Here is a 14,555-nt window from a genome sequence, read left to right on the forward strand (position 1 = left end):
TATTTGACAAGTTTTTCTGTTCAGCTGTTTTAAAGATCCTGAATAGAAGCAGAAGGGGATATAAGAAGGGTATTTACTTTAAGAAGCAAAATGGGGAATTATTTCAACTCACAATTTTCTTACAATGTTAATTAATGATTTCACACATTTTTATCATGTTAATGGTGAAAGGCTAAGCATACTGACTCCAGGAGCTAAATTACTCTTGCACTACTGTTACTGCCTGCTGTGGGAGTTCACTGTATTATGTGGAGATGCTGGTGAATCACTATTCATGTGAAAGCTTGAACACTTACAATTTGTGCAATTTACAATGTAAGTAATTTAAGTAATTAGACTCTTTTCAAGAATAAAGGGGAAGTGATTAGTTGTATCTTTTAATTTTTATTTTTTATTAAAAAAACCCCAAACTTTCTTTATACCTGGTTGGTATGATTCTATTCTGATTGTGATGCTTTAATCAAATAGATATTCCTTAGAATGACAGAAATAATGTTATCCATTAATTACTACAGTACAAATTATTCAAATATAAAGCATATGTCTAAAATAAAGCTAAAATTTTCATTGTTGAAATTGTACCTCAGAGTCCATGTTCTTGGAGGAGATGAAATTTGCAAGAAATGGCTTCTTTCGGTATCTACTGAAAATGAAGTAGGTAACTAAATCGGATTCGCCAGGTTTCACACCAGGATCCGTGAGTACTTCTTGCTTGTAGAATGAAAGCATCCCCTGCTAGTCTGACTCAGCAGTGTTCAGTGTCCTTTGATAGCAAAGACCCAAGTCCAGAAAGCTAAGGATAAATAGACAAATGCCTTTAAACCTCATAGGGTTTTCTTTTCAATGGTTATATAGGGAGTTATTCATGCTCTAAAAAGTGCTGAGGAGACATTTTGATACAATCTGCAAATGCAAGCAATTGCATCTCCCATACTTGTGTTTCTTGTTTGCAACCAGCACCTGGATTGGAAGTAGCTAGCAAAAGGTGACTGTAGGGGGTTCCATTGATTTGTTACTTGAAACATCCTCAGAGTGCCTGTTGGGTACCTGGAAGTCTTTTTTGTCATGTTGAATTCTTCCTTCTACTTTAAGATATGTATATCCATCAGTTGTGATGTTTACTTGTACATTGAAGAGACTTGATCATCCTGCTCCATAGCAGGGAGGACACTGACATTCTGCAGCAGCTCTAATATCAGCATGCCTGGCACAACATGCCAGCTCTCTGTTTACCCTGCTCTGGCTTTCTGTTGAAGATGTTTCATTTCATATTCTTAAGTCATACCTCCTCAGGATGTTTGTAATTGCTAATGTTGCAAACTTATAAGCTGTATAGGCATTAAAAGTACATTTATTTTAAGATATCTAAAGGCTATTAATACCATTGGATTAGGAGCAGCTCTCTGAAATGGCAATGTAATACGCTGCTTTTGCTAGACCCCAGGAGTAAAGCCAATATGGAATTTGTTGCTAAAATTGTTCCAGATTCTAGCTCTTTTTATACTAGTTTGAGGAACTGGCTTTTGCATTTTTATATGCATTTCCCAAAAGCTATAACTGCAGGATGATTGTAAGATAGTCTGTCTTCTCATAGCTCTGCTATAGCTATAAGCTGTGCACTAATCCCTCTGCCTTTTCCCCAACATCTTGGTTCTGTTTCAGAATAAAACACCCTTCTTTAAGCTAAAGGCAGCTGAGCAATTGGCAAAGATACTTCATAGCCCCCTGCCAATTGCTGGCAGACAAGCAGCACGTGTTTTCCAAAGCACACAAACCAACCAGGTATAATATGTGGTTATAGTAGCATTTTAATGTTACAGCACAATTTTGGGGGGCCTTAACAGCTTTTATAACTCATATTGCCTTCCACAGGACTTGAAAAATAGCAGTTATTAAGCCTGTAAGATTCAGATCAATGTTGTAGGCTAACACTTCTAGATGGCAAATCCTTTGTCTTCATGGGCAAAATAAGATTTTTCAGCCCAGTTAACCAAAGAAAAGGACGTTCCTTGGTGGTGACTTCCTGTGTTAGCCGTTGAACTTTTTTCCCTTGGAAGTACTAAGCCTTCATTTCAATGCATTTGTTGTGGGTTGATAAGAAGGAACGAGTATCTTGGCATTGGACAGTTGCTCAGAATTTTGCAGATGAAAACCAATGGTGTGAATACAGCCTCCCTTAACTAACTGTTCTGCAGTTGCTGTGCTCAGAGGCGCTTCAGACAAGGGATGCTGTTTTCAGCCGAGATGGTGGTGCTTTGTCCCCATGATCTAACTGATTCTGTTGTGCCAGAACTAGCATGGTTGCAGAGTTTGAATAAAACTGCAGGTCTTCTACCCTATTTTGCCCAAGAAATTTTTTTTCTCAGTCCATAGCATAATATAGCTGTGTTCATGCTAGGAAATTCTAAAGAGTGTCAGTATCCACATACCATGAGATGTTTCAGTAGCTGAAACCATGATTTATCCAAAGTTCTTTTCTGTCAAAGAGATGAGTAGCTGCTGCTTGCCTTATCCTACAGGGAGATTTGTTCAGGCATAAATGCATTGTGATAATTTCAAGTATCCTCCCACATGTAGTTGCTTTGATATTTTTAAAGTGGGCAGCTCTGCAATTATTTGTAAGCTTGGAAACTAGTTTATTTGGTTTAGAAAAAACTTGCTGTTGGAGTGGTTTGCCAAGGTGGGTATTTTGCACTCGGAGTAAAGCAATATTTTTGTTTTCTTCCTCTGAATTCTGGGAGCATGGAGAAGTCACCTGGGTAGATTGATGTGTGTGATTAAATGGAGCAGAAACAATTAGATAATGCCAAATTTTGCAATATAAATGTTTGCTTAGTGTCTCTTTCAAAGAGATTTGTATTACAACATAAGTAAAATTGTATACAACACTGGTGAAGTAGCATGTATGAATACTGTTCTAGCAGTCATCTTGCAATTGTAGTTGTGTGAATTCCTTGAAAACGCAGTTAAAGTTTAGGTTGATACATTATGGTCTGTGGGTTTTTTTCTTATCATCTTTTGGCATCCTGCCTTTTCAGCTCGCTGCACTGTATTAGTGCACAGTATTAGTCTCAGCTCTTTGTAGGGAACTCTGAGGAGCTCAGCTAAGAACACAGAAGTTTAGATGCACCATATTCTGTGCTGCAAGGTGGCTGTGAGTTTATCAGGAAAGCGTATGTTTTCAGGGGATGCTAGCCACTCTATGCAGATACCCTTATGAATATGGTGAGTTTTGGTGGTGTTTTAGAGGGATGTTCACACCCCCCTTTGAATTTTGGAGAGAGGGAAACTTTAGTTTTGAGTTAGTATCTAAACTGTTGCTCTTCAGTCTTGCTTCTTCAGATAGTGGTTTAATCTCAGTTTTTTTGTGATGTGTATGCAAGCTGAAGGAATTGTTTTCTGGGGAACCTAGAGTTGTCTTCAGCCTGCGATGGTAGCTGGAGGGCTTCCCCCTGCTTCCAAAAGCTGAGGTAGTGTGCTGTCTTCCATGACTTAAGAGTGATCGCAGAGGAAAATGCTTGAGTCTGCCTGTACCCTTGTAATATGGTAGAAATATTTCTTGAATCCAGTTTGTTTTGGAGCATAAGACTGCCTGTCAAAGCAAACCTGTGATCTGGAACAGTGTCTAGGCCCAGAGGTTGTCATTGTGTATAGCACAGATCCTGCGATCAGCCATTCAGTGGCATGGTACAAAGCTGGAAATTATCCTAATGAGAAAAAGCTGTGTATAAAATAGCTTTCTGATAGCTGAAATTATAAAATAGCTTTGTTCTTAACCCTGCCAGATACTGAATGCTTCTCAAGAACAGACAAAATACTAGTCAACTTGCAAGCATCCTGGTGAAAAAGGATAAACATGCTGCATTTTTGATCACATTAAATAACACAAGGCTTCTAGGGGCAAAAAGTTTCTTTGCTTCAGGTGCTGGGAGGTGGTCAGCAGAGCTGTCTGTGTAAGTGGACTCAAATAAAATCTATATTCAGAAAAACTCACAACTGTAACATGTAAATTAGGATTTCCCATTTCTGGAAAATGTGGCTAATGTTCTACATGATCTCATGACCTGACATTGTGAATGCTTCCTAATGTATTTCCTGTCTTCCATGTGTACAGCAGGGTGGAAGAAAATATGAATGAGTGTGCTGGTTTCAGGTGGTAGGGGATTTTTAGAGAAGGAAGGAGGAGGCAGTAGGTGGGTGAGAAAAAATGAGGCGGAGAGAAACAAGCTGCATGTAAATGAAGTGCTGTATTCTCCTTCTCCAGAGCAGGCACAGTGAGGCTATTCTACTGGCAAGAAGAGCTGTTGTTACCCGTGCTGTTAAGACTTCAGTTAGTCTAAGGAGAGAAGTCTGACTCTGAAGAGTGTTTGACCCCAGCACAAGATAATATTCTGTAGCAAATGCTGCGAAGAATGTGAACGCAACAGCTTCTAGGGAGAAAAATTGGCAGGAAGGCAAGTAGAAGCAGACTGTGAGACACTTCTTACAAACTGTGCTTAGGAACCAATCTGTTCTTCTTTATTGTTCTCTGATGAAGGGATGGATTATAAATGGTACAGACGGTCTTGAGGCCTCTGATAATACACTATCTGCAGCTTTTCCAGTTGGAGGCTTAAAAACTCTTAATGCTTTTTATGCAAAAAAAGGGTAAGAATCCATTTTAAAAAATTCAGAAAATGTACATGTCAAAACCTCAGCCTCAGGAACAAATTATTATTTTAGGCAGAAGGAAGATTTGTTTAATTGAACAAAATTTTAAATGTTTTTACACTTGTTTCCTGCTTTGCTTGTAGTTTGGCTAAGATAAATATCTAAAGTTGGAAGTTTTACTATGAAAGAGATCACTCCCATGTCATCTCCACTTCAGTCTGTCCCTGCAGTGCATGCAAAGTCAAACTTGCTTTACATGGCAGTACACTGAATTCAGATTTTTTGGATGTTGTCTTGATGACAGCATGCGTGTCTGCTTAGAAGCACAGAGAATTGCATGTGTCACATGAGGGTCCTACCAGCTCAGTGCACCAATGAATGGTACGCTCTTGTCCCGCTGAATGTAAGCACAGACACAATGTTCTGCTCCGTCAATAGCCCATACGCGTTCTCGCAAAGCCAAGCGTTTGAACAAAATGGGTGGAAGCAGGATTGGATATTGTACCATGGGCCTTAACTGCTCTCTGCATCAGCAGAAGCAGCCCGTGCTCTGAATATGGTTTCGTATCATACAGTTGTTGACAATGATAAATATTTGCTTGCCCTGAAGCCCTCTCGTGACTGATCTCATGTACGGTAGGCAGAGCCGAGAGACGGATTCAGCCACTCTCTGCTTATCTTTCTTCTTTAAAAGAACGTCTTGTTTCTGCTTGTCTTACATCAAATGTAAGGCAAATAATCGCTGAAATTAGTCGAAGTAGATTAAAATGCGGTGTGATTTTTGTGTGCTGACGAAAAATCCTGTTGAAGAGGAGGGTGGGTCCGTCGGCTGGCTAACGGCGCCATCTGCTGGCAGATCTGCGGTGGCAAGAGGACTTTGAATTTGGCTGGGGATGGGGCTGCTTCTGGGGGAGGTTAATGGCTTGAGTCTAACTTCCAGACACCCGTGACTTCTTAAATTATCTTCATAAGCTGCTTCATACTTTATGTTAATTCCTGACTTTGTAGTGGAACTTCTTACTGTAAAAATAGAGAACTGCGTAACTGTAAATTTAAGCTCCATTCAAATGTTAAATGGGTTGTTTGATCTGGGAGTAGCATTAAAACTATATTTGCGGAAGCGTGGGTTTATAGATGAATCTCTCCGATGAATGAACAACAATTAATGTTAATACTTGTCCTTCACACAAAATGTCTACATTAGGGGCATTTTGATTAAAATTACAGATCAGATTTCTTGTGAAGAAACATAAAGAAGCCATATGGTCTGGCACACTAAGATTGTTAAATTTCTTGTATCTTTAATACTGAAAAGGCTTTTGGATGTATTTTAGTTTTATTTTTACAAGCATTGTGTAATCAATGCAGTGTCTCAAACATAACAAGTGTGTTCTTGTATACGTGTGCTCATGTTTGCCTGTCTGTATGTCCAATATGTGGCAACTATTGGACATGTTTGATGACTGGAAATATGATAGATCATAACTGAGAGGTTATGATCTATCCCTTTGCAAGTTTGTAATGAATAACATATGGAATATATGTGTGTATAAGAATAAATTGATTAAATAACACATGTAAGCATGCTTCTTTTTTTTTGTCATTTGAGAACTTGGTTTCCCTTCAAGAAGATATCATTACAATAAAGGTGTAGGGTTCTTTAATATACATGATCTTGTGCAAATTAAAGTACATCAGTCTGCACTACTTGGCAGATACGTATTACTGATGTAAGAGGTCACAAGATTGTCTCAAGCCTGTGGCAAAGCAAGCTTAGTCTTGGTTCCAGTAGCGTTTATAGCAGCACACTTAAAGCAGTACCCTGGTCACTATTGTAATTACAGTAAGAGAAGCAAAGCGATAGCTCCGTGCTGACATCATGGCAATGCACTGTAGACTAAAGGTATCCTCTGAGAGGGCACTGATCTGACTGTATCCAAAAATCTTCCATCTTTCGTGTCTGATTTTTGTTGTCTCTAACAGCATATACCTTCTCCACAGAAAAAGCAGGTTATTGCATATACCTTCTCCACAGAAAAAGCAGGTTATTTCATACTGCCTGTGGGCTGCTCTGACCTTTTTGACTTCTAAACTGTTTTCCACTTTTTCCCCTTTGACAATTCAGCAAATGAAGTGACGGAGATGGATTTCATTACAGGTGCTTCGACTGAAATTATTTATTGCTTACCTATTAAACCCGGCCTGAGATGTCATTGATTTATAGACTCCACAAAAGCGCAAACATTAGTAGCACTCCTGGCACTCACTGGCTATAGAAATTAGGTGTATGGAGGGATCAGCTTCCTTCTAGCCAAAAGACTACACAAAGGTAAAGCAACAGTGTTTTATATTTTGTGTGGATCGAACTATTCTGGACCAATTCTTTTTGCTGGTAGTTCATTCTATATTTTCACCTTTCTATTTTAGTGATTGTTTTCTGTTACGTTTTCTAAAAGGTTGGCAAAATGGGCTGCAGTATATCAAGAAGGATGGATTGGATTATGGAAAGGAGGAAGTCATCTCCTCTTGTCTGTGAGAAACTTGTAAGAAAAAGCCTGCAGTACTAGGAAACTAACTTGGCAACACGAGCTAACGAAGTTCTGACCATCGGGGTAGATCGGAGGCCAGGTGTGGTATTGCTTCATATTCATATTTTTCTCCTGTGAGTCTTTTGGCTAAATGGAAGAGCTGTCTGGTAACTGTAATTATTTGTAAAGTCTTGTCAAGTTCACCTGGGAAAAATTGTACTGTATTGGGAAATGGCATTTTATCTGCAGAGTCCAGTTTTGCACCTGGTTTACTGTGCTGAGTACTGGTCTCAGTTGTCTACACCAGTGGACGTTCTTGTTTGCACAGTGATGTTGGGCTACTGCAAACGTTGCCTGTGTTGTCTGACGCTGGTGTAGCTGCATCTCTTCCATGTGGCACCACTTTGGTAGGTGAAAATATGGTTTTGTCAGCATGCAAGTAGGTAGGCTGTGGTTTTTTTGCTGTGTGACATGTTGGATGTGTGATATACAGTGTGTCTATACCAATTAAAGTACTGAGGCAAATCACTTTTTTGTGAGGGTCCACAAGTCCCACAGAACTGGTTCTGAGGAAGCTATTGCTGAACATAGGGGCAGTAAAACATGGCCCAGCAAAAAACTGTAAAAGAATTCTTCATAAATGGGACAAAATCTTACATTTGTAGTTACAAATGCAATGGAATACGATTTTCCTACTGATATCCAATCCGTTTGTCTCCTCTCTCAGCATTAGCTTGAGAGCAGGCAGCTCTCCGGTTACGGAGCAAGGAAGGGTTCATCGGAGCCGCAGGTGGTGTCAGGGACAAAGACCATCCATTGCTCTGGGACTCTGACAGCTGCTGAGGGAGGACCGAGTTGCTTCTAGCAGCTCATCAGTGCCTTGGCATCTTTTTCTTGCGGTGCAACTTCTCTTTTTTTTTTTAGTTAGTTTTGGATGGTGATAAACATTTTTATGCCCTTGGGTGAACAGTTTTATTTAAGGTCCAGAAATGAAGAAAAATAGCCTGTCCTCTTTTTACGTCTCTCTGTGGTTGCTGTTCACAGCAGTGATACTTCAAGGTGAGAATACTGCTTGATAGCTAAATGTTGCATTGAGGTTTATTTTACTCAGATAGGAGCTGGTGTCCTGACGTGTCTCACGTGGTTGATCTCCAGAAGTCTTTCATCTGTTTTGTTTTACTTTGTCTCACTGATGCATAGACAAAATGAACGATCATATACAGCCAGAACTTAAATGCTCTTTGTGAATCTTTGATTTGTCAGGATGTCTTTTTAATCAGGAAGGTTTGCTGAGAACTCTAATTAGTCCAGGAAGTCACTGTGAGTCACGAGAGGGTGAGGTACTCCAAAGCACTTGCTCCCTACCTAGTGCCAGCTGGCATTTGCGCAAGTCTGGTGGGTGTTACTGTCCTTGCCCTTTGCTTGCAGAAATGTGTGAATCTGTCTAAAGGTAATACAGAGACTCCCTAGAGAAACTGATGCACAAAACTGTGTGGAACAGCAAAAGTGTCCTTCAAAACCTAAAGTTTCAGTGCATTATCCCTAGTGAGTAAGTCTGGATAGCAAGAAGCATCTACAAATGTTTGGAAAAGATGTTAGTGCAAGGATGTATTCACACATCATGCAGTTGCCAGTTTGTGAAGAAAAGCAGCTCAGACTTTTTCCAGGTGGTAGTTAAAAAAGAAAGAGTAAATTCTGAAAGTAGCATGAATCTGTCAATGCTGGATTTAAGGAGATATCACAAGGTATTAGCCTGGGAGCAGGTTTGACTTCTAATTTTAGCTTGGCAGATGTGTGACTGTAAGTCAATAATCTTTATGCCTATGAAAGACATCAGTAAAATAAAGTAAAGTAAAAAGTAAAGTAAAATGATATTTACCTTCAAAACCAGCAGGAACTCCTGTATGCAGAGTTTTTTTCAGTGGGTGTGAAAAGCAGAAGTTAGCTATTCATTTACTACAAGTGAATGCTGTCCTTTGAGTAACTTCATCAGGTATACTTCTGTTTCTGAACTAAATTATATTCTACAGTATATGAATGATAAATATAGTTATAGCAAATACTACTTGAACCTGTAGAAAGAGGATGTCTTCTGACACTGCTTAGTGCTTAATTCGACGTACTGAACAAATCTATGTTATCTAGCTGTAGAATCAGCCAAAGGAAAATATGCTCACATGCTCTTTAATGAACTGTTTGAAGACTACTCAAATGCTCTAAGACCAGTGGAAGACACAGATAAAGTACTGAATGTCACCCTTCAGATCACATTGTCCCAAATTAAAGACATGGTGAGTAAGAGTACAGTTCTCTTTTTCTAAAGATGTGCAGAAATGTACTAACTGTAAACCTTTTGCTTGGAGTAGGAAAAGCAACTTGTGCTTTGTTGTGACTACTTCAGTAATGCTTCCTCATGAGGGTCATGTTCTCCAGTTCCTCATAGATTCTTACCTGATTGCAACACTAAGACTTCCATTATAAATCTGCAAATTTAGAGCTGCTGAATCGTTAAGGCTTCTTTTGAGTTAGGTGTTGGTGTTGCACTCTCCAGGCAACTTTTGCTGAGTTTTAAATAGAGCAAGTGCTTGTTCTAAGATGCACTTAATTTCTACATAAACTATGTATTTTAGCCTTCAGTAACTTTTATAAATTTGATTCAGCCAGATATACTTTTAAGGCAAAAGAAAATGTGTCTGGAAGGAGAATGGGAAATAGTTTTGTGACTTCTGAATTATAACTTCAAGGCCTCACCAAACTTTCAGAGAATTTGTGAGATTGAATCTGTTAGCTGTCTGGTATTCTGCAGCTCTCAAAAGGAAATTCTTAAGATTCTGGGAGCCTTAGACAACTGTGATTAAAGCTAGGGAGGGTGGAAAGGGAAGAAGGTTTGGAGAAGAGAAAGTCCAAATAAATGAGCTCCCTGTACAGTGTATGGGCATATGTACCTGTCTGAGAAGTACTCTTGTGGCCTGTCAGTATTCTGGCCTGTTTTGGGGACTGCCTTTTAAAGCTATACTATAAATGCTGTGTGCATCTCAGATGTGATTTTTGTTGTCTTCAACTAGAAATATTTCTATGTTTTTATGCAGGATGAAAGGAACCAAATTTTGTCAGCTTACTTATGGATTCGACAAAGCTGGTATGATGCCTACCTCAAATGGGACAAAGATAAATATGATGGATTGGATTCTATCAGGATTCCAAGCAATTTGGTTTGGAGACCAGATATTGTCCTATATAACAAGTGAGTCTGGCTGGAGAAAATAATCATGAATATTTGTTGGAGGGAGGGAGGAGGTCGAAGGAGGAATGGACCCACAGAGTCTTCATCACTTTACTGTACCTTAGCAAGGGGTATAATTGTTGTCTTTACATTTGTTGTTGATTATCTAAATATTTTGCAATAAAGCCATAGACAGGATTTGGTGATTGATTGTGCTACACAACAAAGCTGTTCTGAATTTCTCTGCACTGGGAATTGAATACTCTGGCAGCCTGAAGTGCTTTCTGCTGAGGCTGCTGAAGAGCTCTGCAAGATTGTCCACAAAACGGTGGTACACAAAGGCGATGCTCCTTTTCTGCTCTCCCAGGCCAGTAGTCACCAGCCGATTAATTTCATTTTTGAATGGATTCCTATCCTACTATATCCTGTTTGAGGTTAAGTTTGAAGAAGCTATGACCAACAAATACAACATCATTTAGCAGCACTGATGTTTGGCATTAATGGGCACTAGCACCTATAAATAATAGTCAATAGTAAGTTCATACTAAAATTCAGTGTAAATATAAATCTGATTTCAGAAACATGCTTTTAATGGTGTGAAGCGAGGGTCTTCCCCCTTGTCCCCCCTTCCCTGGCCCACACTCTAGGTTGTTACCTGTCAATCCTGACTGTCACTTTTCTGTCTTTTAGGGCTGATGATGACTTTTCAGAACCAGTGAATACTAATGTTGTGCTGAGATATGATGGAAAAATCACTTGGGATGCACCTGCTATCACAAAGAGCTCATGTGTAGTGGATGTATCTTATTTTCCTTTTGACAGCCAGCAGTGCAACCTTACGTTTGGGTCCTGGACCTATAATGGTAATCAGGTAGACATCATCAATTCTCTTGATAGTGGTGACCTCTCTGACTTCATAGAAGATGTGGAATGGGAGATTCATGGTATGCCAGCAGTTAAGAACGTCATCACTTACGGCTGCTGCTCTGAGCCTTATCCAGATGTGACCTTCACACTGATTTTGAAAAGGAAGTCTTCTTTCTACATATTTAATTTGTTGCTTCCTTGCATTTTGATCTCTTTCCTGGCCCCACTGGGATTCTATCTCCCTGCAGACTCTGGGGAAAAAGTGTCTCTGGGCGTTACAGTTCTTCTTGCTCTGACTGTCTTCCAGCTGATGGTTGCAGAGATCATGCCTCCCTCTGAAAACGTACCTTTGATAGGTGAGCTTTACATGCTTTGTCTTTAAACATGGCTTATTAGTAGCAGGACCGTATGTCAGGGAAACCATATGTAATTTGTGGCTTCTGTGAAGATAAAGGCACTACATTTTTAAAATATGGTGAAATACTTAAAATGTGTGTGGAATTTGTACAGGTATGCTGCAGCTCTTTAGGGTTATTTTGTGTTTATTTTGAATTATATATTAGCTAGCTATTTTGTATATTTTAAATGTAGTTAGACATTTAGAATTATTTTATCACATCTTGTAATAAAGCTAGTAATGGAAAACAATTTTAGAACCCATGTATGAAGTGTAAGCAAGAACTGTAAGCACCAGAGTCAGACTGTTTCAAGATACATTTCTGTTGGATCCAGAGGGTTGGATGGCCTGGCTGAGATGCTCGAGGTTGACTTACTATCTGACTATTGTTATATTGAATTAATAAAATCCATTACACTGGATTCTATTTTATGTCTGAGGGTTCAGAAGAGCTGCTGTGTAGTGAAAGGGTGGTGGTCAGCACTGTCCGGTCTGCCTTCTGCCAGGACCTTCCTCCTGCCCCTGGCTGATCTGTCCTCTGGGGCTTGAGGCTGCCCGACTGCCCTGGTGGGATTTCTGGAGGACTAGGAACATAGTTGCCTCCTCCACACTGGCTTCCAGCTTTGTTAAGATAATTCAGATCTCATTATTTTTATTCTTGTTACTGCTGGGTATATAAAAAACTGCATGACTTAACTGAGACAAAACACTGGTCAATGAATAGGACCATTGAATGCATTTCCCACACCAGCAGTAACTATTCCTGCCTAGAATATGGGCTTGCTGTACTGGAGTAACTTCCCTACCCTCCTATCACGCTGTCTAAATTAAGGAACCAGGACCTAGCTTCAGTCTGCTTGCTCTATTCCTTCACTCTCCCTCACCATTCTTTCCAACCCCTTTGAAAGCTGGGATCACATCACGCTTGTCTGTGGTGACACATCCATCCTGTGTCATGGATGCCAGCCGTTGCTTTTCCTGCAGGGGCTGCACAGCAGCAGAGCAGGGCTGGGCGCTGCCTCTTTGTGTAGGCACAAGCCATGGTAGGTTAGCTGGTCAGCCACCTACTTCTGTTGTGAAAAACAGTGGCTGGGGAGCTCAGCTTGTATTCACTGTATTTGTTATCTGTTCCTGGCCAGAATGAGCTTTGTCCTTGTTTGGACTAGCCGTGCTGAAATTGGTACAGTCTGAAGAAAATCCAGACAACAAATCCCGACGGACAACGGAGCCACCCTTCAGCTCTGTGCCTGACCTCTTAGCTCTCGGTATGCTAGTGGTGCACACCAGGAAGGTCTGGATATTCACCCGCCTGTGTGAATGCAAAGGCATCCATCTGCTGGTGTGGGGTCCGGCAGTAGCTCCAACAAAGCGTTATCATCACTTTTGTTAATACATCAGGAAGTGGGATTTCTACTGTGCAATGGGAAGCCATCAGCATTGGGATTTTGCAGACACCAGGAAACGAGCAAGGCTCCTGATAAACATTTTTAAGCTGCTTTCTGAATGGGGGTATTTTGAGAAATATAAGAAAGGGTTTGGCTCGTAAATATTTACCATGCTAATACAGTAGTCACTTACTCATCTGATAAAGGCATGTCAGTAACTAGTATGAGGTTTTACTTTAATGGCTTTAATCTTTGTTTTTTAATGGTAAATTAAGTGTGATCTAAGTACAGAGAATTGGGGTGATTAAAAATTGGTTTCACTTGCATTTATGTTTAGCACTATGTTGTCACATTGTTATTTCTGCATTGAATTTTTTTATTAGGGTAGCATCCTTAATATAATTTTATTTTGTGTTCCAGGAAAGTATTATATAGCAACTATGACCATGATCACAGCTTCCACTGCATTGACGATCATTATCATGAATCTGCATCACTGTGGCTCAGAAGCGAAGCCTGTTCCACAATGGGCCAGGGTGGTTATTTTGGACTACATGTCAAAAATCTTTTTTGTTTATGATGTGGGTGAAAACTGCACAAGTCCAAAAAGAGAGAAGGAAGAAGAGCGTAAGTTAGAGCGGGGTGATGGGTGTCAGAGGAGGCACAAAGAGGTACAGAGTCACTTTTCCGACAGGAATGATGACTGTGACTTCAAGGAGAAGGTCAACGGCAATTTGAATAAAAGCTATGGAGTTCACGGTGAAAATGTTAGGGAAACTGTTAACTGCTGTTCCTGTTACAAAATGCTGATTAAAAATATCGAGTATATTGCTAATTGTGTTCGAGACCATAAAGCAAACCGGGCCAAAGGCATTGAGTGGAAAAAAGTTGCAAAAGTGATGGACAGGTTTTTCATGTGGATTTTCTTTATCATGGTGTTTTTTATGAGCGTGCTGATCATTGGGAAAGCAGCGTAGCCAAGATGAACACATTCATTTTTGTAAACCTGAATATGCTGTGTTAGCTTGTTTCAATGGAGCTCCGGGACAGGGGTGCTTTTGAGATCTTTGTCTTGCATTCTGTAACAATAAACGAATCGGTTCTGTAGGCTGTGACAGCATGTTGAGACATTGCTCAGCTGAGGGCTTTGTTAGTGACTGTCCTTGCCTTTTCGTACAGGAGTGCAGCACTGATGAGGCTGCTGGGTCAGGGCTCTGTGCTCCGTCTTGATGGGTGGTGGCCATGACCTCAGGCTGCATGGGGTGGAGCATTGCAGCGATGGAGCAGACAGCCTAGCAGGGAGCACTGCGTTCACAGCGCTGTATCTGCACTGTGTAACTTGACTAGCCCTTTCTCTCCCCTTGAAAAAAAAAGAGTATTAGTGGCATGGTGTCAGTTCCTGGAAGTCATCCCTTCACGAGATTGTCTTTTTTCCCTTTTTTAGCTTGTCTTCCTAACTTACCTTTTTGTTATGGCTCTTTCTGATCACTGTTCATATAATTTCA

At 40.2% G+C, this 14,555-nt stretch overlaps 1 protein-coding gene across 2 annotated transcripts; it reads left to right on the forward strand.

Annotated features, from left to right (window-relative positions):
• The first annotated feature begins 4,237 nt into the window (after positions 1–4,237).
• CHRNA9 (cholinergic receptor, nicotinic, alpha 9 (neuronal)) lies at positions 4,238–14,027 on the forward strand. 2 transcript variants are annotated; one of them, XM_009705976.1, is made up of 5 exons: positions 4,238–4,274; positions 9,324–9,469; positions 10,268–10,422; positions 11,092–11,624; positions 13,471–14,027. In XM_009705976.1, exons 1-5 carry the CDS (start codon positions 4,238–4,240, stop codon positions 14,025–14,027), a joined length of 1,428 nt encoding a protein of 475 aa, XP_009704278.1. The 2 variants fall into 2 exon arrangements, with proteins under 2 accessions (XP_009704278.1, XP_009704277.1); XM_009705975.1 differs by lacking the exon at positions 4,238–4,274 and adding an exon at positions 8,168–8,237.
• The last annotated feature ends 528 nt before the right edge of the window (positions 14,028–14,555 follow it).

The sequence above is a fragment of the Cariama cristata genome, unplaced genomic scaffold, assembly GCF_000690535.1.
Source record: "Cariama cristata isolate BGI_N322 unplaced genomic scaffold, ASM69053v1 scaffold5048, whole genome shotgun sequence".
NCBI classification, from domain to species: Eukaryota; Metazoa; Chordata; class Aves; order Cariamiformes; family Cariamidae; genus Cariama; species Cariama cristata.